Genomic DNA, 27,413 nt, shown 5'->3' with positions numbered 1-27,413 from the left:
TGCCGTTGGATATAAAAAAATTTGAATTCCAACACTCCAGATTGTGCCACGTGTCACAATGGTAACTTTTCAGATTTTTAAAACTATTTTTTCATTTATTTTTTAATTTATAAAGCATTTTAATATCCACCGTTGATCTCAGATCGAACGGTGGATATTAAATCTAACTTATTTTTTTTTTTTACCATTGAGATCTAACGGTCCACATTAAGTGACCGTTAAGATCTAACGCACCGTGGGAAGCCTCGTGGCTTCCCAACGGTAACTGACACTTTTTTTTTTTTTTTTTTTTTTTTTTTCTGATTTTTGTGTCGGGATGCGCCCCCACGCGCGGGTGGGGTGCACGCGCCTGACACAAAAAAAATTAAATAATGCGCTGACGCCACCCTGGCGTCAGCCTTGCATCACCCCCACCTCGGGCTCAAGGGCTGGCAATCCCTCACGGACCCTTTGCTCGGGCCTCCCCCTTCCATCGGGCTACCCCACGCTGGAGGCCTCCCACCGGCCCTCGGGCCATTGTTTTGGACCCTGTCCCCCGAGCAATACCCAACGGTGGGAATGCTCTGAGTGCTCCCCTGGGGTTCTTGACGAAACGGAGAACAACAAGCTCTGCCTTGAGATAATCTCATTGTACAAAAAGTTTTTTTGACAACTTTTATAATTAATTATTAAATCCAAATCATCATATGGTAGATTTTTTGCCAAATTGTAACATAATGACCATATTAATTTGTGACACCTATTTTCAAAGACTACGTTGATCGATTTTCAATTTAAGGATCCATCTCGTGCGGATTAATTTCAAGTACCATTTGTGATAAAAACTTTTACATCTTATGGGCTCTATTTATGTGTCACATTTGTACATAAGAATTGTGACGGAAAAATCATATTGATTTACGACACCTATTTTCAAGAACTATATTTATGAATTTTCAATTTTAAGAATCATTTTGGTGGTGTGAGTTAAGTTTAGAGACCATTTGTCATATAAATCATTCTTAAAAATCACTAGAGCTGGAACTAGTTCGATGACGAAAGCAAATACAATTAAAGTTCAAGTACCAAAGTGCAATTCAGGTATAGTCGAGGGACCATCGTAACAATTTCGTGTTTTTCTCTTTCCCCTTTCCCGTAGGCGGTGACAGAGAAAACTGGGGCTGTGATGGCCAGAAGCACCCAATCAAAATCTACTCGTCTTATATACTATAGCAAGGAAGGACTTACTTCCTCGAACAATCTGGCTATTTGAACCGTGACGGAGGGGCTGCGACTGAGGATCCGCCATACAAATTGGGGCCGTGAAAGCAGAGGTTTGGCTGCAATTGACGACCTAATCGGCGACGGCCGCCGGTTCGGCGTTCTGGAAAGACCTAGGTCGCCTGTTCGACCCCAAAGCACATGGACCACCGGAAGCAACCCAAGGATTCTCTCTCCTACTCCAACCTTTTCAATCTTGAGGTTTGTCCCTTGAATTTTTCTCGCATGGGTTCTCTTTGTTTGCTCGAATGACAGCGTTTCTTGCCCTTTTTGCTTTTTCTTTGAATTGGTAAATTTTGTGCTCTAATGTTTATAATTCACTTGTTTTTGAATTGGGCATGTTGAATTTGATTATTTTTTGGACTAAAGTTTGTTGATTTTTGTTGCACATTGTAGTCTTTGATGAACTTTCAAGTTCCCCGACCGGATGACGATTTCGATTATTATGGAAATAGTAGTCAGGATGAGAGCAGAGGTAGCCAAGGTGGGCAATTTGTCTTAGTTTTTGGAGTTAAGCTTTTTATGACCAAATTTATTTGTTTTTCTGCTTGAAAATTTGCATGTGTGATATACATTTGTGTATGGTTGTTGTCGGTTGGAATGGTGATTTGCGGACTTATAGATGTGCATGTTTGTGATTTTTTTGCCGGTTGCATGTGTAGATGGAGCTGTAGGTAATGGGATGATGTCTGACAGAGAACTGAGTTCAGTTAAAAAAAGAAGGCGATCCCAAAATAGTGACTACGAGGATGATGACAGTTATTACGGGACACGGATTACAGAGGAAAGGTATCGATCAATGCTTGGAGAACACATTCAGAAGTACAAGAGGAGGTTCAAGGATTCCTCATCAAGTCCTGCACCAATTCAGACGGGGATTCCAGTTCCAAAGAGTAATAAGGGTTTAAAATCCAGGAAACTGGGCAATGAGCACCGGGGAGGGATATATGAAATGGAAACCTCATCAGAGTGGCTCAATGATTCTAATCCTCAAAAACCCGGGAACCACCATGATGCAGATTTGGTACCACAACGTGGCACTGATAGGTTTGCTTTCTCCTGTAGTTTCCTTTTCAGCATGAGTTATTCCAATTGCTAAGCATGTGCATGATGATTATATTAAATTATTTGGTTATTATATTTTTGTCTCTGTATTTCATGCAGAATAATCTATGAACCTCCTTATCTGGATATAGGAGATGGTATCACTTACAGGATTCCACCAATTTACGATAAGCTGGTGTCGTCTTTGCACTTACCGAGCTTTTCAGATTTTCGGGTGGAGGAAGTTTACTTAAGAGGCACGTTAGACTTGGGATCCTTGGCAGAAATGATGACTAGTGACAAAAGGTTGGGGCCTAAAAACCAGGCAGGGATGGGCGATCCCCATCCCCAGTATGAATCCCTTCAAGCTAGACTAAAGGCATCATCCACTTCAAATTCAGCCCAAAAGTTCAGCCTCAAGGTCTCTGATATTGGGTTAAACTCTTCCATCCCAGAGGGTGCAGCTGGAAATATAAAGAGATCTATTTTGTCTGAAGGTGGAGTTTTACAGGTCTACTATGTGAAAGTTTTGGAGAAAGGAGACACATATGAGGTTTGTGTTCCTTCACTTATGATTATCTCGGGACAATAATGTTTCTTTGCTGGTGGGTATAGGCTGGGTTGTGGGCGTGTCTTCCTTTTCATGTGATATCTTGGGCTGGTTTCTCATTAATGTTTTGTCCTGCAGATCATTGAAAGAAGTCTACCGAAGAAGCAAAAGGTTATTAAAGACCCTTCTGTGATTGAGAAGGAGGAAATGGACAAGATTGGAAAAGTTTGGGTAAACATAGTAAGAAGAGACATGCCAAGGCATCATAGGAATTTTTCGAATTTCCACCAGAGGCAACTAGGTTATGCTAAGAGGGTCTCAGAGAACTGTCAAAGAGAGGTACTTATATGTGTACGCCCTATGTAGTCTTCTACTTGTTTCCCCTGCACAGAATGTGAGATGTGGATTTCGATACCCAAACTTGGGGATTGGTTTTCATCAGATGGCATTGGTAGTTCTTATACTGAAGCTGTCTACTTTTTTATTTTTTGTAGGTGAAATTGAAGGTCAGTAGATCTCTTAAACTGATGAGGGGTGCTCCAATTCGTACAAGGAAACTAGCCAGAGATATGCTACTATTTTGGAAGAGAATAGATAAAGAGATGGTATCCTTCCTTTCTCCTTTCTGAAGGGAATTGAGTACAAGAAGTATATGCATGCCTTTTTATCCTATTGCTCTTAAATTTAGTCATCTTTAATGATGTGTAGTTGCCTGATATTCATTTTCTTGAAATATGTCTAAGTTCTAGATCTTCTGTCAGATCATTCCCTTAGAGATTTAACTGTCAATAATTTTGATTATTATCAGTATGGAAGGCTATCCTGCATTATTTGGTTGTAATGCGTACTTACTATCTGTTTTTTTTCTTTCTTTTGACAAAACTTGGTCATTTTTTATTTTAATTTTAAATATGGACACTTGCAGGCGGAAGTGAGGAAGAAAGAGGAAAAAGAAGCAGCTGAAGCTTTGAGGCGCGAACAGGAGCTTCGAGAAGCAAAGAGACAGCAGCAAAGGCTCAATTTTCTTATACAACAGACGGAACTTTACAGTCACTTTATGCAGAACAAGTCAAGTTCACAGCCATCAGAAGATCTGCCTGTTGGCGATGGAAAAAAAATCGAGGAAAAAGCATCTTTAAGCTCCTCAGATGATGAAGCTAATGAGGAAGAAGACCCTGAGGAAGCTGAACTGAAGAAGGAGGCTTTTAAAGCAGCACAAGATGCAGTTTCAAAGCAGAAAAAGATAACTAGTGAATTTGATAATGAGTATTTGAAGCTATGTGAAGATGCTGAACCTGAGGCAGCACACGATGTTGCTGGAGCTAGTAGCATAGATCTACATAACCCGTCAGTTACTCTTTCCTTTATTGTTTTAGTATTGCCTTTCTTTTGGACTCTATCAGGAAATTGGAGGCAAGGCTTTTTCAGTCAAGTTGATAATGTTTCTATTATTATATGTGCAGTTCCACAATGCCTGTAACATCAACTGTTCAGACACCGGAGTTGTTCAAAGGATCCCTTAAAGAATATCAGCTAAAAGGCCTCCAGTGGTTGGTTAATTGCTATGAGCAGGTTCGTCTGTACCCAAATGGATACACATAATGTGTACAAGTACAGTTTAAATTCCTTGATTTGTTTCTCTTGATTTGTTTATAGGGTTCATTTCTTTCTTTTCTTTTCTTCTGTTTATCAGGGTTTAAATGGCATCCTTGCTGATGAGATGGGCCTAGGAAAGACCATCCAGGCGATGGCATTTTTGGCTCATTTGGCTGAGGTAATAGTTCGACTTGGTGTTTTTTGCATAATGATTGTCTTTGGTGTAACTTGGGTTTCTTGTCCTATCCAGGAGAAAAATATTTGGGGGCCTTTTCTGGTTGTTGCTCCTGCCTCTGTCTTGAACAACTGGGCAGATGAAATTAGTCGTTTCTGCCCTGACTTAAAAACTCTTCCATACTGGGGAGGACTTAACGAGCGTCAGGTACTTAGGAAAAAGATCACTGCTAAAAAACTGTACCGCAGGTAATTTTCTTTGCCCTTGCTATTATTTTACACTTTCAAGAGAAGGATAATATGAAACTGGCTGGTCTTAGAAGTAGATTAGTGCTTGAGACAGTGTCTGAGCAGGCTTGCGACAGTTTGAGGCCTTAGATGGAAAATTTAGTGTTTATAAGGAATATATTAACTAAGTTTTATATATCAAAAGTTTCTTAGCTAAATCATATTTCTTTACTTTTCTTAGCTAAATCATATTTCTTTACTTTTAGAAAAAGTAATTGTGAACAAAGAAAACAATACTGATAAAACAAAGAACTATATAGGTTTTAGAAAACACTATGTAATAAAAAAACAGTAGGACCTGCAAAACTGGTTGTAACTCCAGCAAGATTTGTATAATTTCTTCTTATAGCTCTTTAAAAGAAAACATTGTTTCAGTTAATCATTTTTAAACTCGTGAATCTGAGTCTTTGACCAGACTAATCACTAGGCCCCCCTCCTGACCCCACAACATTTGGGGAGCGAGAAACTCTAGCATTTGCTAGGTGGGTACCGTAGGAGATATAGAATCTGGAAACTTCCTCTGTAAGCTTTCCAATTGTATTTCTGAATTAATTATTTTGTACACTGTGAAGACATATATATAGCCTTTGGCTATTTACAAAGATGCCCCTTAACTACCTACCTTATAACAGTTCTAACTAAACACAAACATTAGCACAGCTAATTACATTTAGAGATAACAGACTATTTTACAGTAACTGAAATGGGTGACTTGTCATTTTCCCTAATAGGAGAGAGTTGAACCGCAGACCACTTGGGAGCAAACCAAGGACCTGACTGCTAGATCAACTCCTCGTAGGTCATATTGATGTGGACTGAAGATTTAGGTCATTGTGTTTCATTGAATGCTTATTTGGGAAATTACACCTTTAAAGCCATTGAATAAGAAATGAATAGGGTTGTTTTGCTAGGCCATTGTATTTCATTTATACATAAAATGGTCAATAATTGAAAAAGCCTCCTCACATCAATCAGTAGCATTGGAAGTCATCCCTAGATTAGTGACAAATAAGATTTGGAGGGGTAGAGAGAACGGTAATTAGAGAGTGTCACTAAATTTTTATTTCTCAAAAATACGCCTTAACTTAATGGGGCCTTAGGCGACTGCTTAAGTTGCTTTATCCATGAGCTGGCCCTGGATGGTGTCCTATTCCATTAATTCTGTGTCTTGGTAATTTTGTTGTTCTTAGATATTTTAGCTATATTAAAAAGTATTACTGTACAATTTACTATGGCTAACCATGTAAGGAAGTTTACAACAATACGTGGTGGTTTTTTATTGTTGTGCTAGTATCCCTTGGGCAGAAAACATTAAGGACACAATAGGGGATTGACTGATTCTTTGGAATTTGGGAAACCAAAGTAGCAAAAACTGTGGAGCACAAAACTGTATACATCATAGAAAAGTAAAAGGGATCTGTTCCAAAAAGTCCTTCTGCATTTCTCCCTAGTGTTATTTCTTCCCTAAGTTTCTCATGGGGCGAGTGCAGATTGACTATTTTGGGTTGCCAATAACAGCACCCAAGTAAATATATGCATATTGATTTGATTGTTTTTGCATGCACCACACATATATCTAGAAGTGACCTTTAGGGCACAGAAGCTTAGTATGCTGGCCTCTGCCAAATCAATTACATGTCGTCATGTGTGTTGCTGAACTCTTCATTTTGTCATGAGTTGGTCTCTTGATACTCTTGTTCCTTTTCTTTTCCTTTTCTTCACCAAGTAAAACTTGATTATATGGGTGAAACCCAAATACACAGGAACTGTACCCAAGTTAATTGAAAATCAAAAGAAACTTCAAATTGAAACAAAGAAAAAACAGAATTGCGTATTTCCTTGCTTACCACTCAGCAGTTGAACTCAATTCTAGTAAAGAATACTGCACCCTTTGAAAAGCACTCTTTTGTTTATGATTTATATATGGTAAAGCATGCTAGTCATCCACCCAAGCAATCCCCTGCCTTGTTTCCTGTTATTTTATCAAATGATTAAGTCCTTTTAACTTCTTTGCAGGGATGCTGGATTTCATATTCTCATTACCAGCTACCAGCTGCTAGTGGCTGATGAAAAGTATTTTAAACGTGTGAAATGGCAGTATATGGTATTAGATGAAGCCCAAGCAATCAAAAGTTCTAACAGGTTTGGACTGAAATCTTCTTTGATGTTTATTAAGGGGTTTGAACATAATCATACTCCGTGTTCCTCCATTATTGTGGTATATTGAGTTTATGATGAAGTGATACCAGGTGCCACAAGGTGAAACAAATTTAAGAAACCATTTTATTATTGGAGTGCCAAATATCCTTAGATTTTCATGTCTACCGGGTGTTTTTGTTTTTGTATTATTTAAGAAACCATGTTCATCTTAGGGTACCAAATATTCAAAGTAAATGAATGTTTATTATTTGAGCATCCAAAGAAGTGTCAGGGGTGTACATGACGTGTTTTTAGTTGTCCCAGCATGGAAATCTCTTATGGAAGTAGTTTCCTACAACTCATTGATTTTACATTCTTGTAGATTTGATAATATTTGTGGTTTGGTTCCCCTTGATCCTAGGACCTACCATTTATATTAAGTACGACTCAACTACAACTGCTGACATTTGAAAAATCCCATTTAGTCAGATTTCATTTATTTCATTCTTATATTGTGTGTGCTCATCCATATCTCATTTGATATTTGATCTTACAGCATAAGATGGAAGACACTTCTAGGCTTTAATTGTCGAAATCGTTTGCTACTTACCGGTACACCTATCCAAAATAATATGGCAGAGTTGTGGGCTCTACTACATTTCATTATGCCAACGTTGTTTGACAGCCATGAACAATTCAATGAGTGGTTTTCAAAAGGGTATGCATTTTGGACCTGAAATTCGTGCCTACAAACCTCAAAGTATTTTTGTTAATTAATTATTTTCTCAAATATTTCCAGAATTGAAAACCATGCGGAACATGGGGGTACTTTGAATGAGCACCAGCTTAACAGATTGGTTAGTACCCTGACTCTGATACATGTAATGATTAATAAATTTTTGGATTGATTGCAGTTCTTCCTTGCCCTTCGGTCTGATCTAATGTTCCTAATTTGATAATTTTTGAAAAATGCTGGTCTGTCAAATATCTCCTGTTTGCAAGATCTGTAATTTGTGAATAGGAAAAATGTATATAGTCCACTTTAAAATTCTGACTAAAACCAGTGTGCGTCAAAGAAACTTCTATGGAACATTCTGACTAGAAAAGAGTTCATTATGTTTTTTGTTTGACAATATTGACCAAACTATAACTTTCTGTATTGTAGAAATCACGAGGCTTATATGATATCATTTCCTATTTCACCATTCCATCTTATGTATCCGTAGACTGTACATAATGGGTGTATGTACTGGTTTAATCTTTTGTAGTGATCCCAGCGTTGTTGCTTCACACCTCTCTGTCATCCCAATATCTGACCTGTGCTATGAGATCTGAAATTTGCTGGAATGCTTCTAACTACTTCTGTTGTTATTCTCCTTACAGCATTCCATTTTAAAGCCATTCATGCTGCGCCGAGTTAAAACAGATGTGGTTTCTGAGCTGACCAGGAAAACTGAGGTTACCGTGCACTGCAAGTTGAGCTCTCGGCAGCAAGATTTTTATCAAGCTATCAAGAACAAAATATCTCTTGCTGAGTTGTTTGACAGCAATCGCGGTCATCTTAATGAGAAGAAAATTTTGAATTTGATGAATATTGTCATTCAGCTGAGAAAGGTATGCTATCTAACTTGATATCCATTGTGGTTTTCTTTTGTCATAAATTTATGTAGTCCATAGGATGCGGTATAATTATTAAATGTGTTTTAATTATGTTCTATTTTCTATAATATTGTCCATATCAAGTGTTCTATTTGCGCAATGATAGGTCTGCAACCATCCTGAGTTATTTGAGAGGAATGAAGGAAGTACATATCTGTACTTTAGTGAGATACCAAATTCTCTTCTAGCTCCTCCATTTGGGGAGTTGGAGGACGTGCACTACTCAGGAGGTCAAAATCCTATAACATATTCGGTACTTTCCTAGATCCTTTTTCCTGTTACGCAATTATGTAGTTTTCTTTCGTGTACTTTAGAAGGAAATAAGTTTTCTTTAGTGCATAGGTGAAATAATCACTTGGCTTGCACACTACACATGACATACTGGTCAATGAACAAAATGGGAGAGAGAAAGAAAGAGAGGGTGGTATGTAGGTGTTGTGGGGAGAGCGGGGGAGTGAAAGTTGAAATAGAGGGAGGCTCATGGGTAATTCCATTATTTGATGAGTAATTTGCAGGCATAACACCATTTCATGTCATTTTTCTGGCGCAAAAAATAATTGTAACGTGATCTGCACTTGTACTTTCCATATATTGTTGATTGTTTGAGCTATTTAACTTGATTTAGAAGTCCAGGGGGTACTCTATTAGATTTTAAAGTTTAAAGGAGTCATTAGAGCTGGTCAGAAAGTGCAAGGGGAAATGAAATGGCATTTGATTTCAATGATTTGTATGTACTGTGTACTGAGATTGAGTCAGAAGTTTCATATTTTACATCTCCAAATTTACTGGCTCCCCCATATCTTGTAATCTTAAGAGATGATTTATCGAAGTGAAATAAAAAACCAAAGACAACATACCTAAACTAATGTTTGACCACGCAAACTAATATTGCATGACATAACTTATTCTTGTCAGTCATGTCATGTTTATTTTATCGGGCTTCTCTTCCATTGTGAAGTCAAATCTAGTTCTTTAACTCTTTTCATGTGAGCCAAGAATTTATTTATATTTTGATTTGAACATAACTTCACATGTGGGTTCTCTCTCCACCACTAAAGCCATACATGTGAAATGCAACCTATGTTAGGTTCAATTGCAGGATTCAAGCTCAGGAATGCTTTGCTGAATGATATGCTTATTGGTTCACCATTATTTTCAAAAGTTTAAGTTGTAAGGTAGTGAGCTAAAGATATGTATCCTACAATCATGATAAAGCTATGTCAAAAATGTTCCTTTGTGTTCTTATAACCTTTAGAAATTAAGTTCCTTCTCGTTCTTTAACCTCTTAGAAATGTTCCTTTAAATAAATGCAGATTGGACCTGTATTTAGAAGTGGATATTTTTAATGATATCTGAAGAGGAAATTCAATACCTGCTTCTATTGAGTAATATGATGTTATTTATTGTACAGAACTGCTAGCACAATAATTGTTTGTGACATAGGAGTATTTCCAATATACTTATTCACCTGCAGAAATAAATTGAAGCAGCTGCGTCCATGCACTGACATTTGTGTTTTTACTTTTCGTAACTTACGTACTGACTAAACTTTTAAACGGATTTTCTTTGTTTCATCCAGATCCCTAAACTTTTCTATCAAGAAATTCTCTGGAGCTCTGAAACTTTGTGCTCAGCAGTTCAACATGGTGTCTACAAAGAATCTTTTGAGAAATATTTTAACATATTTTCACCGGGAAATGTTTATCAATCGACACTCTTGCAAGAGAATAGCTCATTCGTTGGAAGTGGAACTTTTGACTTTACTCGTATGATGGATCTGTCCCCTGCTGAGGTGGCATTTCTAGGAACTGGTTCTTTTATGGAGCGACTGATGTTTTCCATTGTGAGATGGGACCGACAATTTTTGGATGGAATTGTGGACTCACTAATGGAAACCATGGATGATGATTCTGAATGCAGTTATCTTGAGAGTGGAAAAGTGAGAGCTGTTACACGAATGTTGCTGATGCCTTCAAGATCTGTAACTAACTTTCTTCAAAAGAAATTGGCTACAGGCCCTGGTGATGATCCATTCGAGGCTTTAGTTGTCTCTCATAGTGACAGGCTACTCTCTAACGCTAGGCTTCTTCATTCAGCATACACATTCATCCCACGAACTAGAGCTCCCCCGGTATGTTTATACTTAATTCATTTTACTTTCATTTTTTATCTTAGAATTATTGTGGTTATTCAGATTGACCTAAAGGAACAGCAAAAAAATTGTTGTTATCTTTGTTAACACTAGATTGATGTTTACTTGATCAAGATTGTATAATGTTGATAGGTCAATGCCCATTGCTCAGACAGAAACTTTGCTTACAAAATGATTGAAGAACTACAATACCCTTGGGTGAAGAGGTTGTTTACTGGGTTTGCACGCACATCTGACTTTAATGGACCCAGAAAACCTGAGACTCCACATCATTTAATACAAGAGATTGATTCTGAACTGACTGTTTCACGTCCGGCTCTTCAGTTAACGTACAAGATTTTTGGTTCTTGTCCTCCTATGCAAAGCTTTGACCCAGCAAAATTGCTCACCGTAGGACTGCTTATCCTTTTTTAGTTTCTTTCATATTCTTTAGTGACCACTTTTTTTTTGTGTTTTTGAAAAGATGAGCCTTTTCTACTTTATATATAGGATTCTGGGAAACTTCAGACGCTTGATATACTGTTGAAACGCTTGAGGGCGGACAACCATCGTGTTCTCTTGTTTGCTCAAATGACAAAGATGCTGAATATTCTTGAGGTAATTCATTTCTTATGGTTGCTCTAGGTTTGTGGGTTCACATTGGGTTTTATAATTTGGTTCCCATTTCAACCATACGTAACTATTATACAATGATTTTCACCATAATTTTAAGACACATGTGATCATGTTAGCCAGTATCAAAGTTTCATGGATAACTCCGCCCAGGCGAAAGCTAGGTGGGAGGCGATTGCCTCTTGGGACCAAAATTATTAACATATAATTATATATAAACAATATAATACTTTGTAAAACAAATATATTGTCATTCAAAAGTGCGCAAGTCAACAAACAAGTTTAACTCAAACATTTGGTTTTAATTTAAAAACCCTGCCCAAAATGTCATTTTGGGTTTGGGTAGTTTCTTATTTATTCATAAAAAGAACACCCAGTGGAACGCTTCAGCTGCACCTCAGCTGCCTAGGCGCTCCTCGACCATGTCTAGGAGAGTTTAAGCCTACTCCTGCTGGGCAGAGGCGTTTTCATCATTGCCCGCCTCCAAAGCTGCCTAGGCTCTCCTTAAGGCGCGTTTTTTAAACACAGTTAATACATGATGCGTTCTTTATGTGCCTTAGGGAATGTTTATTTAGGGTAGTTGCCCTTTAATTTTGTACCTGTTGATAAGTAAGATGGTCTGACAAACTTGAATTAGATGTTCCCATCATGCTTAAGTTAATTGAGTTATTTGCTAGACAGCCTGTCCTTTTGGAAACTTTTACAGCCCCATAGTACAATTTGTATTTCTCATGCTGATAACTCGAAGTGCAGGACTACATGAACTACAGGAAATATAAATACTTACGACTTGATGGATCCTCCACCATTATGGATCGGCGAGACATGGTCAGAGACTTTCAGCAACGGTAGGGATTTCATGATCAGATGAAGGCTTTGATGAGCAGTGTCTGTTTTCATCTCACACTTGTTCATTAACATGTTAGATGATTGTCTTCTTGCAGGAGTGATATTTTTGTGTTCCTGCTGAGTACAAGAGCTGGTGGACTTGGCATTAACTTGACAGCGGCTGATACTGTCATATTTTATGAAAGTGATTGGAATCCAACCCTGGATCTACAGGCAATGGATAGAGCTCATCGGCTGGGTCAGACAAAAGATGTGAGTTTTTGTTTGCTGAATCCAACCATAGACTTTTGGTTTTCCAAGTTTTGTTTTCTTTGATAAAGACAATTTATTAATATCCCTCTGTTTTGACAAAAACGCTATTTTCTCCCTGCAGTTGTAACTGGGTTACTTTTTTTCCTATGCATTCATCCTGCATCCTACGTTAACATATTTCCATTATTAAAACCATTAGTTTGCTTATGTGACATATTTAGGGCCTACAGGTCCGATGGTATATCACCATTTGGATAAGGTTTTTTATTTTTTTTTTTTAAATTTACAATAAAAATCTAGAAAAATGCCTGAGAAAAAAGAAATCTTTTGATAAAGTAAAAAAAAAGTTTGAAAGCTTTAATAAAATAAGCCTCTACACCATCCTACCAACCGCCATCACTTTCCACTCCCCTATCGCAGCCACCACCAACCCCCTTCCCCTATTGATTCCACCACCACTCACCCCCATCCCTTAAAATTTCAGTGCCATGGCCCACCCAGCCCCGTTCATCATCCAAACCATTGCACCCCAGACAAACCTCACCATGTAATCGGGCCAATCCCAAACTCCCCCTTCCTGGTGAACCAAACTGAAACAAATCCCCACCGCCCACAAACCAACTTCCTCCTCTCAAAAGGATCCAAATACTCCAAATATGAAATTTCATTTTTGGTGGTCTTATTTCCAAATTTTATGGCTTTTAATTTGTTATTAGACATATTAAGCTTCTTAATATCTTTGGGTATATGTGAAACTTCATTAACATCTCCATTAGGTTTGGAATATTAGACAACTGGGTAGTTTGGAAGTAGGCATTAGGGGAATGGGGAAGGGGTAGTGGCAGGAGAGAGGCGTTGCGTCTGCGGGGAAATGGGGTAAGGATGCTGTGTAGGGGAGGAGAGTGGGTGGGTTTGCCAATGCGGACATGAGATGGGGATGGTTAGGGTGGTGGGTATGCTATTTCTTTTTCTACAATCTAAAATTTATAAAATTACTAAAAATGTAAGCAAACTAATGGTTTATATGACGGAGAGGGTAATATGAGACACAAGATGAAAGCACATGGGGTAAACTGAACTAATTTAAGTTCAGGGCGGAAAGTGGGATACCAATAAAAGCCAAATTATAAATTTTATTGAATGATTATGTAAGAGGGAACAAGACGAGAGATGCCATATAAGCAAGGCGTCACCAAAGCACCATACAAATGGTTCTACATATTGTATGGTCAAGCCATTTGGAAGATGTAAATGCATTTGAGTTCTGTAAATATAATTATAGATTTCACGTATTCATCGTGCAGGTGACCGTGTACCGACTTATTTGTAAAGAAACAGTTGAAGAGAAGATCCTGCAAAGAGCAAGTCAGAAAAATACTGTCCAGCAGCTTGTAATGATGGGTGGTCATGTTCAGGGTGATATTTTGGCTCCTGAGGATGTTGTATCTCTACTTCTGGATGATGCTCAGTTGGAGCAGAAATTAAGAGAAATTCCATTACAGGTGCTGTTTAAGTTCGTCTTTCAATTCTTTTGAACTTTAGCTCATTTCGTGACAGAATCTGTGTTGCATTCAAAAATTTGGTAATTCGAATTCGTATCATATGGTTTTTTCAGGTTAAAGATAGACAAAAGAAGAAACAAACGAAGGGTATACGAGTGGATGCAGAAGGTGATGCCTCTTTAGAAGATTTAACAAACCCTGCATCTGCGCCTCAGGGAACCGGATATGAGGACTCTCCAGATATGGAAAAAGCAAAATCTAATAATAAAAAGGTAATGACGTTTATCTGGAATCCGTTGTATGTACGGGTATAACAACTGGCAAAGTATAATCGCTATTTATATATGTTCCTTTGAGTTCTGCTTATTATCACGTGTGCACAGAGAAAAGTGGCAACGGGCAAGCAAACTACAAGGCCGAAGAATTCACAAAGCATGGACGAACTTGATACATATGAGTTGGATGATACCTTACCAAATACTGATCCACAAGCTACGAAACCCAAGAGGCCGAAGAGGTCAAAGAAGAGTGTGAACGAAAATCTTGAGCCGGCATTTACTGCGGTTTCAGAACAGACCCAGTATCCACCACGGAGTTAGTTTGGATCTGGCAGTTGCAGAGCAGAACCCAGGCGCAAGATATCTCAATCAGAAGGGCATTCCATTTTCTTGGAAATATCATTGATTGTAGATGATTGTAATTGAGTGATGAGCAAGAGCTTCACTTCTAGGTCGTTTTGTCGATGGTCCCGTTGTGGCTGGAAACAACGGGACCATAGTTACAGAAAACAAAGCCAGAGCTGTATGATGTTTGTACAATATATTCATAATACGTTCAGGGCTCAGTGGCCTTCAAATTGTTAGATGGAGAAGGGTTGTATCTTCTTTTGCACACCTTAAACAGCAGTAATTTATGCACACCTTCACTTATGCCTCGACTCCAGCCGAGTTGATTCTCTTCCAGCACCGTGGCTCCCAGCCACGTTGTCCCACGCCTCGACTCTAGCCGAGCCATTCCACTTAGTCAAGCACGGCCCCAGTAGAAAAAATATAAAATTAAATAAAATTAAAAAAAAAGGAATATCTGCGGCAAGGAGAAAAAGACAACAACGATAAACTCTTCGCAGGCAAGCAAAGGAGACGACTAGGGGATGGGATACAGTTCCCTTTGGTTCTCTCTATTGTTCTTTGGGTTTATTTAAAGAAAACTAATGAAAAGGGTTTGAAAATTTTGAGTTTTAATGATAAGGACAAAATAAAGGGTAAAGTGAATATTATCATGATTCACTTTTTAGTGTAAAAATGTGGTTTTTTAGTTAAAGTGAACAGTACTGTGGGCTTTTCGTTAAAACTCCCAGTTATTTAATCCTCTAAATAGTCTTAAATAAGTTCTAGAGGCATTTATTTCTATTTTCCAAAAACTTTAACTTCAAGTCTAAGCCCAGAATTTATAGCAAATTAGGAAATATTTCCCTGCTCGCCTACTCAACTTCGGATTTATACACTTCATACCCTTTCTTGCATGCATCACATCAGGTGTAGGGGCATTTGTGGAACAAAAAATAATCTGGAAAAACCTGGATCTAACATGTGGCCTTTTACCAACGAAAGATGAGAATGCCCTTATTTAATTGGCGAGGCCCACAGTTAATTCACACACAGTTCAACATCTCTTGAGGCCTGAACAGTTGGGTACAATCTCATCAAGCCTTCGTGCCCATGACAAGGAGAAAAGTCAAAGGTATTAAAAATATAATTAATTACTAAACCCTATCTTTATACTCTCTTACTTGAAGGTCAACTCTATTAAGTAAGGAATTACAATCAAATTTAATCTTGAATTCCACAAGATATTATTTATTAAATTATATCATGTTGTTGTCAACAGTGGAAATTTTTTCCAACTTGAATTTTCCGTTCTTGTTGAAAAATAAAATAAAACAAAGGGTGGTCATGAAGCACTAGCTCTTGTGTTGGGTACACCTGCTGTCCATTTGGACCTTGCTGGGTTCAATTGATCACCATCACCCCTGGCCCAGCAACAAAAAGAGCCATTGTATTCTAAATCGGAGGCAGCATGAAAATCTCTAGCAATAAGAGCAGACATTTTGCCAAAGTTCAAAATTTAACCCCGCTACCACCACCAAACTCGAGACTGGTCAAATTGTTCTTGATCTGTCCCAATTAGAAAGAAGAAAAAAAAAACATATTGTACTATTTCGGCCACAAATAAAAACAAGGCATGCTATGGGGCCAATTAATTTTTATTCACACAAAATCACACGATTCCAGTTCACCAACTTCTAAGTCCAATTAGGATTATATCCCAATGTCGACGATCAACCCACTTCACTCCACACCCATCCGAGGGCTCGGAGTCAACTTTCCCCGAAATGCGGTTGTCACACAGACGATCCGACTTAGAAATATCTCACTTTCTTGAATGCCGATAAGCGCATCATCTAACATGCTGATGTTACATAGCAATCGTGAGAAACAGAACAAGACACAGCCGAAGGCCACCAATAAAAAATTGCATTCATTGTCTACGCCAAACGATCAATTTACCATGCTCCAGCTCAGTGATAAGATCAATGTTGTTCATTCTCCACTACCTATAAATAGAGCTAGAGGCCTTCAAGCTCAAGACTTTCGTTAAAATTAATCTCTACAATTATACAAACTTCAAGTGATCCTTCAATTAACCCAACTGATTTTCAGTCAGCAAAACCCAAATTGCTCTTTAGTAAAACCCTTTAGCTTTTCAGCTACAATCCTAAAGCCTTCCTTCAAAACAAACATTGTTTACAATTCCTAAGATCTAAATTTTTTATGGTTCTGTCACTTTGTGGTATGAATTGGTTGACGTGCAATTCCAACCACCCTAATCACCTCTATGAGGCAATGTTTCCTATTTAGTCCAGTTTGATACCAGCGATCTTGGTAGACTCCTCTAGCATTATCTTTATATTTTCAAATCTATCATAAAATGATTACATCCAGTTTCTTTTCTTTATTGTCATTTGTACTTTCAGTTTCAGTTATCACTTAGGCATACATTTATTTCGCATTGGATGTCAAGTCCTCATTCCCTCGAGGCATAAAAAAGAGTTTAACCGAACCAACATCCCACTCGGTGCACAATCATTTGGTTAAGAAGTCAAGTCTACGCCCAAATACAACACAACTCTACACACACTATTGGTTGTTGGTAGCCTCCAATCAAGGTCTAAAAGACGTTAGGCGCTAGTCGGGCTAGCGCCTAGGCAGACTAGGCGGACTTAAGTAAATATATTATACTTCGTATAAATAATTGTATGCTTATACTTAAAATATATATAATTTCATGATAAATTGCAAAAAAAGAATGACATATACTATGAAGTATAGGAACATAATGAAAACATGGGGAATAAGGATATATGTGCGTTCATTTAAGTATGCAACAAGTCTCTTACAATTTAAAAAAAAAAATACAAAATGAAAGTTATATTTTTTCTGTTTAAGTGAGTCACGACCTAGGCAGGTGTCTAGGTGGGTTTGGACGGGTGCTTAAGTGATCTAGACGCCATTTCTTAATTTTTAAACGCCTAGTCAGGCTCCGCCTGCGTTTTGACACCAACATATTCATTTGGTATCCATTGATTAGTCCATATGTTATATAACATGAGTTGACAGTAAATTTATATTTTATATGTATAATAATACATATCTATAAGTGATCTAATTATGCAACCAAAAAAAAAAAAATTAGTGTTTTTTGTATCATACAATATTGTTGGATTGTAAAACATTTTAAGAACCAAAAATAAAAGTTGATCTCATCGTACAGTCCTCGTGTAGAATGTAAAAGTAAAAAAAGGTTTGATACACAATAATAATATTCATACATTGGAAATGTCAGAATGGAAAGTCTTCATTAGCATGACGTGTACTCATATTCAAGTGCGCATCATACGGTCCCAGATCCTACCTACTAAACACGGGATTAAACAATAGTGGAAATACTTTAAGTCTAAATTTATCTTCTTTGAAATTTAAAGCAAGATCAAATATATGTGCCTAGAAAATGCCTCTTCAGAACCAAGTTGGAAATCAGGAATGCTAATTACGAATTCACAATCAAATTTTTAACAAACTTTTACATTGGTAACACATTGCGTCATGCTCTGATAACAATCATGTGAATTTTGATTTTTTCATATTTCTTATCAACCCAACATAATGTACCAAATGTATAAATGCGTAGTTTTTTCTAAACATTCTTGTTTCACGTAAACTAAATTTTAATATAATTAGCAGTTACAAAAGACTTTGTGCTTTCTTGCATGCCCAAGCTGGAAGGATAATTAATTATCTATGTGATAAAGGCAGCCGGTTTAACCGATGGGGATCTCTCCTAATCTGTCTTGGCCCCTAAGGCTTCTCATCAGTCTTCGCGGTTCAGGTGTAGGTGAGCCCTTACAGTCTACTCCTCAAAACAATACTTCCACCCCAAGCACCACTCTTGATAGACAAATAATAATTATAAATACTATTTTAGACCTTTCAACCAATTTTCACCTATCCAAATCATATCTAGTACAAGCAAAATTAATGTTAGAATTATTATATATAATCACTGTTTCTGCAAAGCAATAATTTAGTAACTCTCTTCCTATATACACTATACTGTAGATCTTCACATGTACACCAAGAAGTGAGCAGTTGGCCAATATAATATAGCATAAATATACCAAATTTGTAATTGTATACATTAAGGAAAGAGAACTGAGATTGGTTAGCTGAAGCAGCCAATATACCAACTTAAGACAATAGCTGCCTTACCAAAACATGTCCATTATAAACTTTTCCAAACTTTTTATATTTTTTATTGAAGGGGAATTTGTTATTGCAGACATGATGATAGATAAGTTGGCTAAAGCGGTGGATTAGTATTTTGGACTACTAATAATAGCTGCGTTTAAACATGAAAATTGTAGACCATAGGTAAGAACAATATGATACATTAGTAATGATTTTCAGGCTCGTATTTCACGCGGCACGTTATGGATTTGATTCCTAGCGTTGGTGAATAGCACGATGGTGGCCAAAAAGAGGCTGAAATGCCTATGTGAGTCTTCCTGGCCCCTGAAAGGGTGGACTGTCCTAGCAAAACTGCCAGCTAGTCCCCTCTTTTAAAAGAAAAAATAAGTAATGATTTTCTTGTACATGACAACATGGGTGTGGCTACAATAACCCATGGCTTAAAGTGCATCGAGATATTAATGGGATATTTGAAGGTGATGAAAGTTCATATGTTTTTTTAAATCTCACCCATTCATTTCACATTATCAGTAACTGCAACGTGGTATTGTAGTTTTTCCGACAATTTATTCACCGCAAAGATTTAGATGGTGTGATCAAGTAGGATTTTGAGTAAAGGTGGAAAAAAAGATCAGAGGTTATTGTGTGGTAAGTCTTCATTCAACAAAAGTAAAATCTACTCTTATCTTTTATGATTATAAAGTAAGCAGGCATTATGGTCACTTGAGGTCATTGTAATAAAATTATGTTGTAAAGTAAGTTGAGGGGTTTCCATACCTTTAAAGCCAGCTTTGCTTTAACCAACCACAACAGGAGAGAAAGATAGCCATCATTTGAAGTAAAAAGAGAAAAAAAGAGAAGTAAGGGTGTTGTTGCAGAGGAACCAATGGCGACGCCGAAACAGATGTGGGAGCAGCAGCAATTGCAGGTGCAGCGAGTGAAGAACTCCGGTATCATCAGTTACAATGGGAGTCCAGTAGCTGATGATAAGGAAGAAGAAATGTCAAGGTCTGCATTGGCTTTGTTCCGGGCAAAGGAGGAAGAGATTGAGAGGAAGAAGTCGGAGGTGAAAGACAAGGTTCAGGCTCAGTTGGGACGCGTTGAAGAAGCAACTAAACGTTTGTCTGAGATTCAGGATGTAAGTGATGATTTACAATTTCCACTGAGTCATATGCTATGTTTTTCCTCATTAAAATCTGACATTTATACCTAGTTGCATTGTTGGTCGCACACAATGTTCTAATGCAGCATGAAAAAAGAACAATATATTAACCCAGAATATATTGAGAAGCAGCACAAGACAAGAATAAACTAAATTTAAAAGTTTTTTTTTTTTTTTTCTCAGAATGATCCATTTAATGACTGAATTGATAACTTTAAAATTGTACAATAAGCTCAATTCAAATGGTTTAACCTGTGAATTACAAGTTCTATTTTCCACTTTCAAACGACGAACATAGGATTCGAGAATAATGTTATGATCTTTCTCTTATCCCACAATGATGATTTATGATTGGCAAAAATTATCTCAATTTATTAGTTTGTTCATCTAAAACTAGTTGATTATGACATTTAGAGGATGCTTCAAAACTATGATATCTTATAGGAGCTTGAAGCGCTACCAGATCCAATGAGAAAGGAACTTGCAATTATTCGCAAGAGGATAGACGTTGTTCACAAAGAGTTAAAGCCGCTAGGCCAGAGCTGCCAAAGGAAGGTAAAACCTTTGTGACCATATAATCCTTTCTTCTAGCTGCTTATGCTGTTCTATGGAAAATACTAATGTTAAAAGAAGAACATGGAGATAATGTGGTTACGTTTTACAGTTTTGCTCGTTGTATGACACAACTTCGTTTTGGTATGGCAGTCCATAAAAACATTCAATCATTTTGATCTATAGTTATTTAGTTATGCCAAGTACTTTCAAAGCTCCATGGATATTCTTATTTATTATCGTCATTCATTAGCAATTATTATGCTTAAGTATTACGTTGAACGTGACAGAAGAGATTACTTATTCAAGACTAAGTCATTTCATGTTTTTATATATTGATCAATGGACACAGGAGAAAGAATACAAGGAAGCTCTTGAGGCTTTAAACGAGAAAAGCAGAGAGAAATCTCAACTAGTTTCCAAATTGATGGAGGTGAGCATTCTTCATATATTAACTTATAATGACTGTTATCATACATTAGTTAACTGCTTCTCTGCATGCTTTATATCAGCTTGTGGGTGAAAGTGAGAGAACGAGGATGAAGAAGCTGGAGGAGCTGAACAAACATGTCGAAACTCTGCGTTAAGATGTGCTGATCATTAAGTGTATTAAGATGGACTGTGCATGTGTGCTGTAATTAGGATCTTTGTGCTTACATTCTGGTACAAATTGTGATTTGTGTCTCTTCGTTTCACCGGTTATGTTCAAGAATGGTTTTCTCTGTTATGGACAGATACACCCCCAAAAATGTTGCTTGCCAATGAATATGTAGCCTAAATTGTGCATAGGATTGTGAGTTATATATCCATCTGCTAATCAAATTGTGGATTGAAAAGGGAGGTTTTCCTCGTCTGATTATGCTAATTTGTCAGCCATTGTTCCTAATCTGATTTGTCATCAATAATCTTGGTCTCTTACTGAATATTGTTGGAAAAAATAGCTTTAGCTTTATTCCATTTATCCAGCATGACTGATATGATCGATTCATTTCTCTCTCCCTCTATTGTCTCCTTTTTTTTCGGTATAGGAGTGATATTGAGGGACATGGGAATCGAACACAGAATCTCAAGTGTCGGGGGAATGCTCTCAAGAAGTTGATACAAAGTACAAACCAATTGCACTCACTAACAACAATAAAGAAGGATAAATACACACCTAATTTGTTCCCGTGTTGATGTTGCCCGAGGAAATTCAGAATCATGTTTCGGATTACACACCTGCTCTTATGTCCTGTGATGTTTTTTCTGACTTAGTGTAGTGCGTACCTTGCCCAGTAGAGAGCGTAGGATCATAATTGTTTCTCATGCTTGATGCTTGCAATATGATCGTGATTCATAAAAGACGAGTAAAAGAATATCACAGCAAAACCTACACAAACGAAGCAATAGATGAAACCAAGCAGTGGCGTTCCCTGGTCAATTTCACACACGCCTGTTGGCAGAATTCTCCTTTACTCCCTACCCAACCTCACCCGCTTTCCTGCATTTTGTCGAACATGTTTGCCCTTATGACAGCCATGCTCAAGGAACATAATTTTAGGGCTAACTAGTAACCACATTTTGGTTTTGAAAATGGGTCATAATGTTCTAATTTTCTAATTTTCTCACATTGCACCAACCAGTTTTGAAATCAATATATACCTTTATGTTCGAATATCCAATTGTCCATTAAATTGATAAGTTTTTTTTCATGATGTGATGCAAAATGTGGCTTACACTTTTGTCCCCGTATAAGGGTCTCACACATCACCATGTCATCAACTTAATGAAGATCAAACAATCAATCACATTTAAAGTGTAAGCCACATACTTAATTTCTTAACTTTCTACACCAATTACTTAATTTTCTTTTATTGTCCGCCCATCTACAACTTCCGTTTCTCCCCCACCTACAATCTCACCTCCCTCTACAAAATAAAAAATAACGCAAATGAAATCAATAAAATCAAAGACACCCACAAATATGAGCCCAGATCGTAACCCCGCTTCATGTCCTTTAATTTCAGAAACATCTCAAGTCTTCAATCATTTCAATATCTGTGTGGACTAAAAAACCCTGAATTTTGATTACCATACAATTTCCAAAGCATCTCATGGCGCCGATGGTTTCGTGGATGGAAATTGATGAAAACATCGCATTCGTCTCAATGGTGCATCATGTAAATCAAAATTGTAGGTATAAAAGGTAGTGGCTTGGTAAATCAAAATTGTAGAGTGTGTATGTATATATATAGTACAAATATCTAGAGGTGTGTGCTGTAAAATAGATATTGGAGCAGCCATGATTCGAGTTGCTTTGGGCAAGACAATTTTTGGACCCCAATTGATGGGTACTGGAAAAAGAAGCTGCCGGAAGGTGCAGCGGCAGGAGACTGCAAGCGCGTTCGATAATTTTTTTTTTTTCTTCTGTACTTATCATTAAATAAAGTAATTAGATGACTTTTGGTTAAAATTCAAAGTTTTGAAACCCTTTTTCATTAGTTTTTATTTTATTTTTTTTAATTTTTTTATTTTTTTATACTTATCTAGAAAAAAAAATTAATAACTCATTTTTAGTATTTTGCCGAATTGCTCCTAAACTTGTACCCGAATATCAATTTGCCCTTAAAACTTTTATTTTTGCCAATTTTCCAGTCAACTATTCAACTATTATAAATAGTCAATTTCCGCTACTATCATGTTTGCAAACATTTCATCCAATTTTCCATACCACTAGAGCCCTCCTAACTTTTAACAAAAAGTTGAACCAACTGTGTCTAAATATGACGATAAGGGGACATTGGCTATTTATTCTAGTTTAGGGAAATGTTGGTCATTTATTATAGTTCAAAGGTGAAGTCGGTTAAAGTTTAAAACTTCAGGAGGTAAATCGGCAATAGTACAAATTCAAAGGGAAAATCGGCGGGATAGCCATATATTTTTCGGTTGATTCTTTTTCATCTTTTAGGCTTTTATGCACATCTCGTTTTATATATTTTGAAAATTAATGTCTTTTCTTATTTAAAATTTGCTTCTTTATTTTTTGTTCTTCTCTTGCTTGACCCGTAATTTTGGTTTCCTAACTCCACCAACAAAATACAAAGATTAATTAATTTCTAATGTATGTGACGACCCGTCCCGAATTAATATATATTTTATCCTCGAATGTGTGAAAATGATGATTATACCCTCAAGACGTGAATGTACGTATATGGTTTTAAATTATTTTCCCGTTGACGTAATTAAATCATATTCGATGTCATGAGAGTGTTGACGTGATTTAGGGCCGAGTTGGGTTCGTAACGAAAATGTTATGAATAAACGATGGTGTAATTGGGCTAAGGAAATGGACCAATCACCACACCTCCTACTTTCTTGGGTCCAATTAGAATTTTAGGTTTGTTTTGGGGTCAATTGTTAGCCTAAACATGCAACCCAATTAGGGCTTAAGATCCCTTTTATCTATGCCCAATCCGGACCACACGTGCGCACATATACATACCCTCACCCTTTCTCTCAATCTTTCCTTCGTCCGTACAGTCCTTAAACACACACACCCAACCATCTTCATCTTGCACAGATCGAACTAGTGGAGGTCACTTTCGAGTTCCTTGCAAGGTCAGGAACCTAATCATACCCTTAGATTTGTGAAAGAACCTCGGAAACCCGGGAACTTGCGAGCTCTGGCAAAGTGCTTTATTACTCCATCGTGATCGTGGACGTTTCACAGAGTTTCAAGGCTTAAAGGAGTCTTAAAAAAACTTCACATAAATCATAGAGAAGTTTTGGAAGATTTTGGACGTCGAGATAGGTCAGTTCCTTGAGTTGCAGTTTTGACCGGAATATCGAAGGATTTTTCGACTATTTCCCGTCGGTTTTAGGACTTCAAAGTGGTAAGAACATATTCTACTCGTTTAGGGCTTCAAATCCATGTAAAGTTTGTGAAATTTGGTTGAGATTTGAGTGACATATTTAAATTTGAAATTTTTCCAGTTTCCGATGACGCAGCGACGATTGGCGCCGGAATCCGGCAAACCACCGGAAAAGGAAGGGGAATATTCTATTATTTAGCAGAATATTCCCTAACGGCATTTAAAATTTCGTCCATGTGCCAAGCACGTGCCTGCGCGTGGCTGGAACGTGGGATGTCGGAAAATTATTCTTAAAATATGGGGATGCTCGTGTTGTTGAGTAGGCCACGATGGTATATTCAAACACCCCAATTGAGCAACATATGAGAAGTTATTACACGGTTTTGGTTATGTACTTAAAATTAATGTTAAAATAGTGGTTTCACATGTAAGTGAGACGTTTTCGGAGGACGAGCACAATCAGGCGAGACTCTGGGGTTACGATCCAGCTACATACCAATGAGTGGGCTTTTGATTTTCTATATATACGTATATATGCTTTTTGTTTTCCCAGAAATTTCTTTTAAATGGAGTCATGATTTTAAATGCCATGTCAATTGCATTATGCTTTAGAGTATGCATTAGTATAGATATGCATATTGTTGCTTGATGCTGCGGACGCCCAGGTAAGCTTCAAGTGCGTACATATTGATGATAGTGGATGCATAGTTTGTGGTTATACGTAGATGCATTTAGAGCTCATTATCCTGCACCCCGGTGCTAGTGCTCCCGCCCATGGCCAGGGCACTGTCCTTCGCGTGATGTTCACCTCCCGCACCACACGCTCACCTTGGATCCAAGTTTGGTGCACAGCCCTGTCGTACATACCACATTAGGTGGTTCCGACTCGTAGGTGACCCGCAATTATTCGCACAGCCTTCATGTGATCGTAGCACTTGAGCGTACTTATTTGCACCCAGCCTTATCGTACAGACCACAATAGGTGGTTCCGACTCATATGCAGGCATATCTGATGAGCTATAGGTTTAGCCGTACAAGTCACGTTAGGTGACTCTGGTTGGCATATAATTTTACATTGATTTATTTCACCTGGCTACTTATTTCCATACTTGGATACGTGACATGGCTTATATTTGATTTTCACTACTTTCGAGCATGATTTTTATATACATATGTATTTTTATTTTCTGGGAAACCATACAGGTTTTACGGTGAAAGGTTATTACTTTTGGAAAGAGAAATGGTTTTGAAAAGCTTTGTTTTTGCCCACTCACATTTTCTGTTTTACGCCCCTCCAGGTTCTAGATAGAAGTGCGTGTTGGTGGCTCATGAGGATTCTACGGCGGTTCTGACAGATATCCATCAATGTAGGGTTTTCTTTCATAGCCTGTATAATTAGTATTTAGCCTGTTGGACTGCACCTTGGCACCTACACTCTGACTATATGTATCTACACTCTAACCCTTCTTCCCACACTTATTTACTTGTCTTGTGTGCATTAGTTAATTGGCTTTTTATTTCTCACATCTTCATATCACTATCACTTTCGCACTGCACACATGGCTACGTCACCATCACCTGACGGGCAGCATGTCTCGATTTAGGTCGGGGTGTGTCAGTTTGGTATCAGAGCCTAGGTTTGGCAGTCCTGCATATTTTATGAGTATTTTAATCCTTTTGATGTCTTATGTCAGAACCATGCCACCTCATAAAGAGCCACGTACCTCTTCCAAGTCTAATTTTTTCGGATATTACCCAACTTGGGGAGGCTATTGCTAATGTCATTCAGTCCTCACTTCGTCTTCCCCAGAGAACTCCCTTAGAGACTGTATATAACTTAAAGTTGAATAATTTTATGGGTAATGAGGGACCTGAAGGAGCCAAGCAATGGCTTAACCATGTCGAGAAAACCTATCGAGTGATGCAGCAATTGGAGAATTTCCCTGAGGATAGATGGGTCGAGACGACCACTTGGTTTTTAGGTAAGGAGGCTGCATCCTGGTGAAGGCAAGAATCTTTTCAGTTGTCGCCGAAAGAAGCTGCAGATTGGGAGGTTTTTAAGTAATTATTCCAGAAGAGATTTGTACCCTCTGAGTATTTGGATCGTAGGAGGCAAGAATTCTATCAATTAAAGCAAGGGAAAATGTCAGCTATTGAGTATTATAGAAAGTTTATTGATATGTCCTCGTATTGTCCGGAGATTGCTGAAAATCCTGCTGAGATGCTTCAACAATTCAAGTGGGGTACTCGAAAGAAGTGGCGTTCTATGACGACCACGACTCCCTGCTCTACACATCAGGAGTTTTATGAGATTCTACTGCGAGTTGAGGATTATGAAAATATGCCCAATGACAGTGAAGAAGAGGAAGAAAAAGATAATATTCAGAAGAAAAATAATAATAAAGATAAAGGCCAGTCATCTCAGGGACCTCGCAAGACGTAGAGTTTTAAGAGAAGTGGTACTAGTTCTAGTTCTTCTAGTGGGGGTTTGAGTTCCACTGCGCAACGGAGAGGCGGCCGGTTTTTAGGAGGTTTTCAGTTCCAGAAACAGAGAGATTTTAGCAATTCAAGTGCCACACTGTGTTGCAGATGCAATAATCGGCATTTTGGGAAATGTAGGCAAGGTAGCAGTGGATGTTTCACGTGTGGCCAGATGGGACATCGGGTTATTCAGTGCCCTCAAAATCAGCAAAAGCCCTAGCCACCTGCCTTGCCACCACCAGCTCTTATTCAGTAAGTCCTGGGGCCTAGTACTTATACCCAGACGGGTTATAGTGGAGCATATCATTATCAGGGGGATATAGCTCCATATTTTGGAGGACGTCATCATGCCAGCTAATCTTGTTCCATTAGATATCGTTGATTTTGATGTCATTTTGGGCATGATTGGTTACATTACAATCGTGCCAAGATGGATTGTTATGAGAAGACAGTTACTTTTCATCGGCCGGGCTTGCTTGTGGTTG

General features: G+C 37.8%; 2 protein-coding genes across 3 annotated transcripts; both read left to right on the top strand.

Annotated features, from left to right (window-relative positions):
* The first annotated feature begins 1,160 nt into the window (after positions 1-1,160).
* On the top strand, positions 1,161-14,941 carry LOC103954766 (chromatin-remodeling ATPase INO80). Of its 2 annotated transcripts, XM_009366591.3 has the most exons (23): positions 1,161-1,461; positions 1,657-1,744; positions 1,923-2,307; positions 2,425-2,857; positions 2,993-3,193; positions 3,349-3,459; positions 3,780-4,201; positions 4,318-4,426; positions 4,548-4,628; positions 4,701-4,873; positions 6,929-7,054; positions 7,608-7,769; positions 7,851-7,908; positions 8,435-8,665; positions 8,817-8,963; positions 10,290-10,841; positions 10,995-11,252; positions 11,352-11,459; positions 12,228-12,322; positions 12,419-12,575; positions 13,880-14,077; positions 14,191-14,349; positions 14,461-14,941. In XM_009366591.3, the coding sequence occupies exons 1-23, from the start codon at positions 1,402-1,404 to the stop codon at positions 14,674-14,676; spliced, it is 4,530 nt and encodes a 1,509-aa protein (XP_009364866.2). In that variant the 5' UTR covers positions 1,161-1,401; the 3' UTR covers positions 14,677-14,941. The 2 variants fall into 2 exon arrangements, with proteins under 2 accessions (XP_009364866.2, XP_048444934.1); XM_048588977.1 differs by lacking the exons at positions 1,161-1,461; positions 1,657-1,744 and having other exon boundaries at positions 2,049-2,307; positions 2,457-2,857.
* Positions 14,942-19,643: 4,702 nt separating this feature from the next.
* On the top strand, positions 19,644-21,482 carry LOC125479508 (interaptin-like). The gene is made up of 4 exons (XM_048588919.1): positions 19,644-20,020; positions 20,489-20,599; positions 20,949-21,029; positions 21,109-21,482. Exons 1-4 carry the CDS (start codon positions 19,769-19,771, stop codon positions 21,181-21,183), a joined length of 519 nt encoding a protein of 172 aa, XP_048444876.1. The 5' UTR covers positions 19,644-19,768; the 3' UTR covers positions 21,184-21,482.
* Positions 21,483-27,413: the final 5,931 nt, after the last annotated feature.

Source organism: the organism of the source record quoted next, unplaced genomic scaffold (assembly GCF_019419815.1).
Source record: "Pyrus x bretschneideri cultivar Hongxiangsu unplaced genomic scaffold, Pyrus_bretschneideri_v1 Contig29, whole genome shotgun sequence".
In the NCBI taxonomy this organism is placed as follows: domain Eukaryota; kingdom Viridiplantae; phylum Streptophyta; class Magnoliopsida; order Rosales; family Rosaceae; genus Pyrus; species Pyrus x bretschneideri.
The sequence above is the reverse complement of the archived record's forward strand: the minus strand, read 5'-3'. Positions and strand labels throughout refer to the sequence as shown.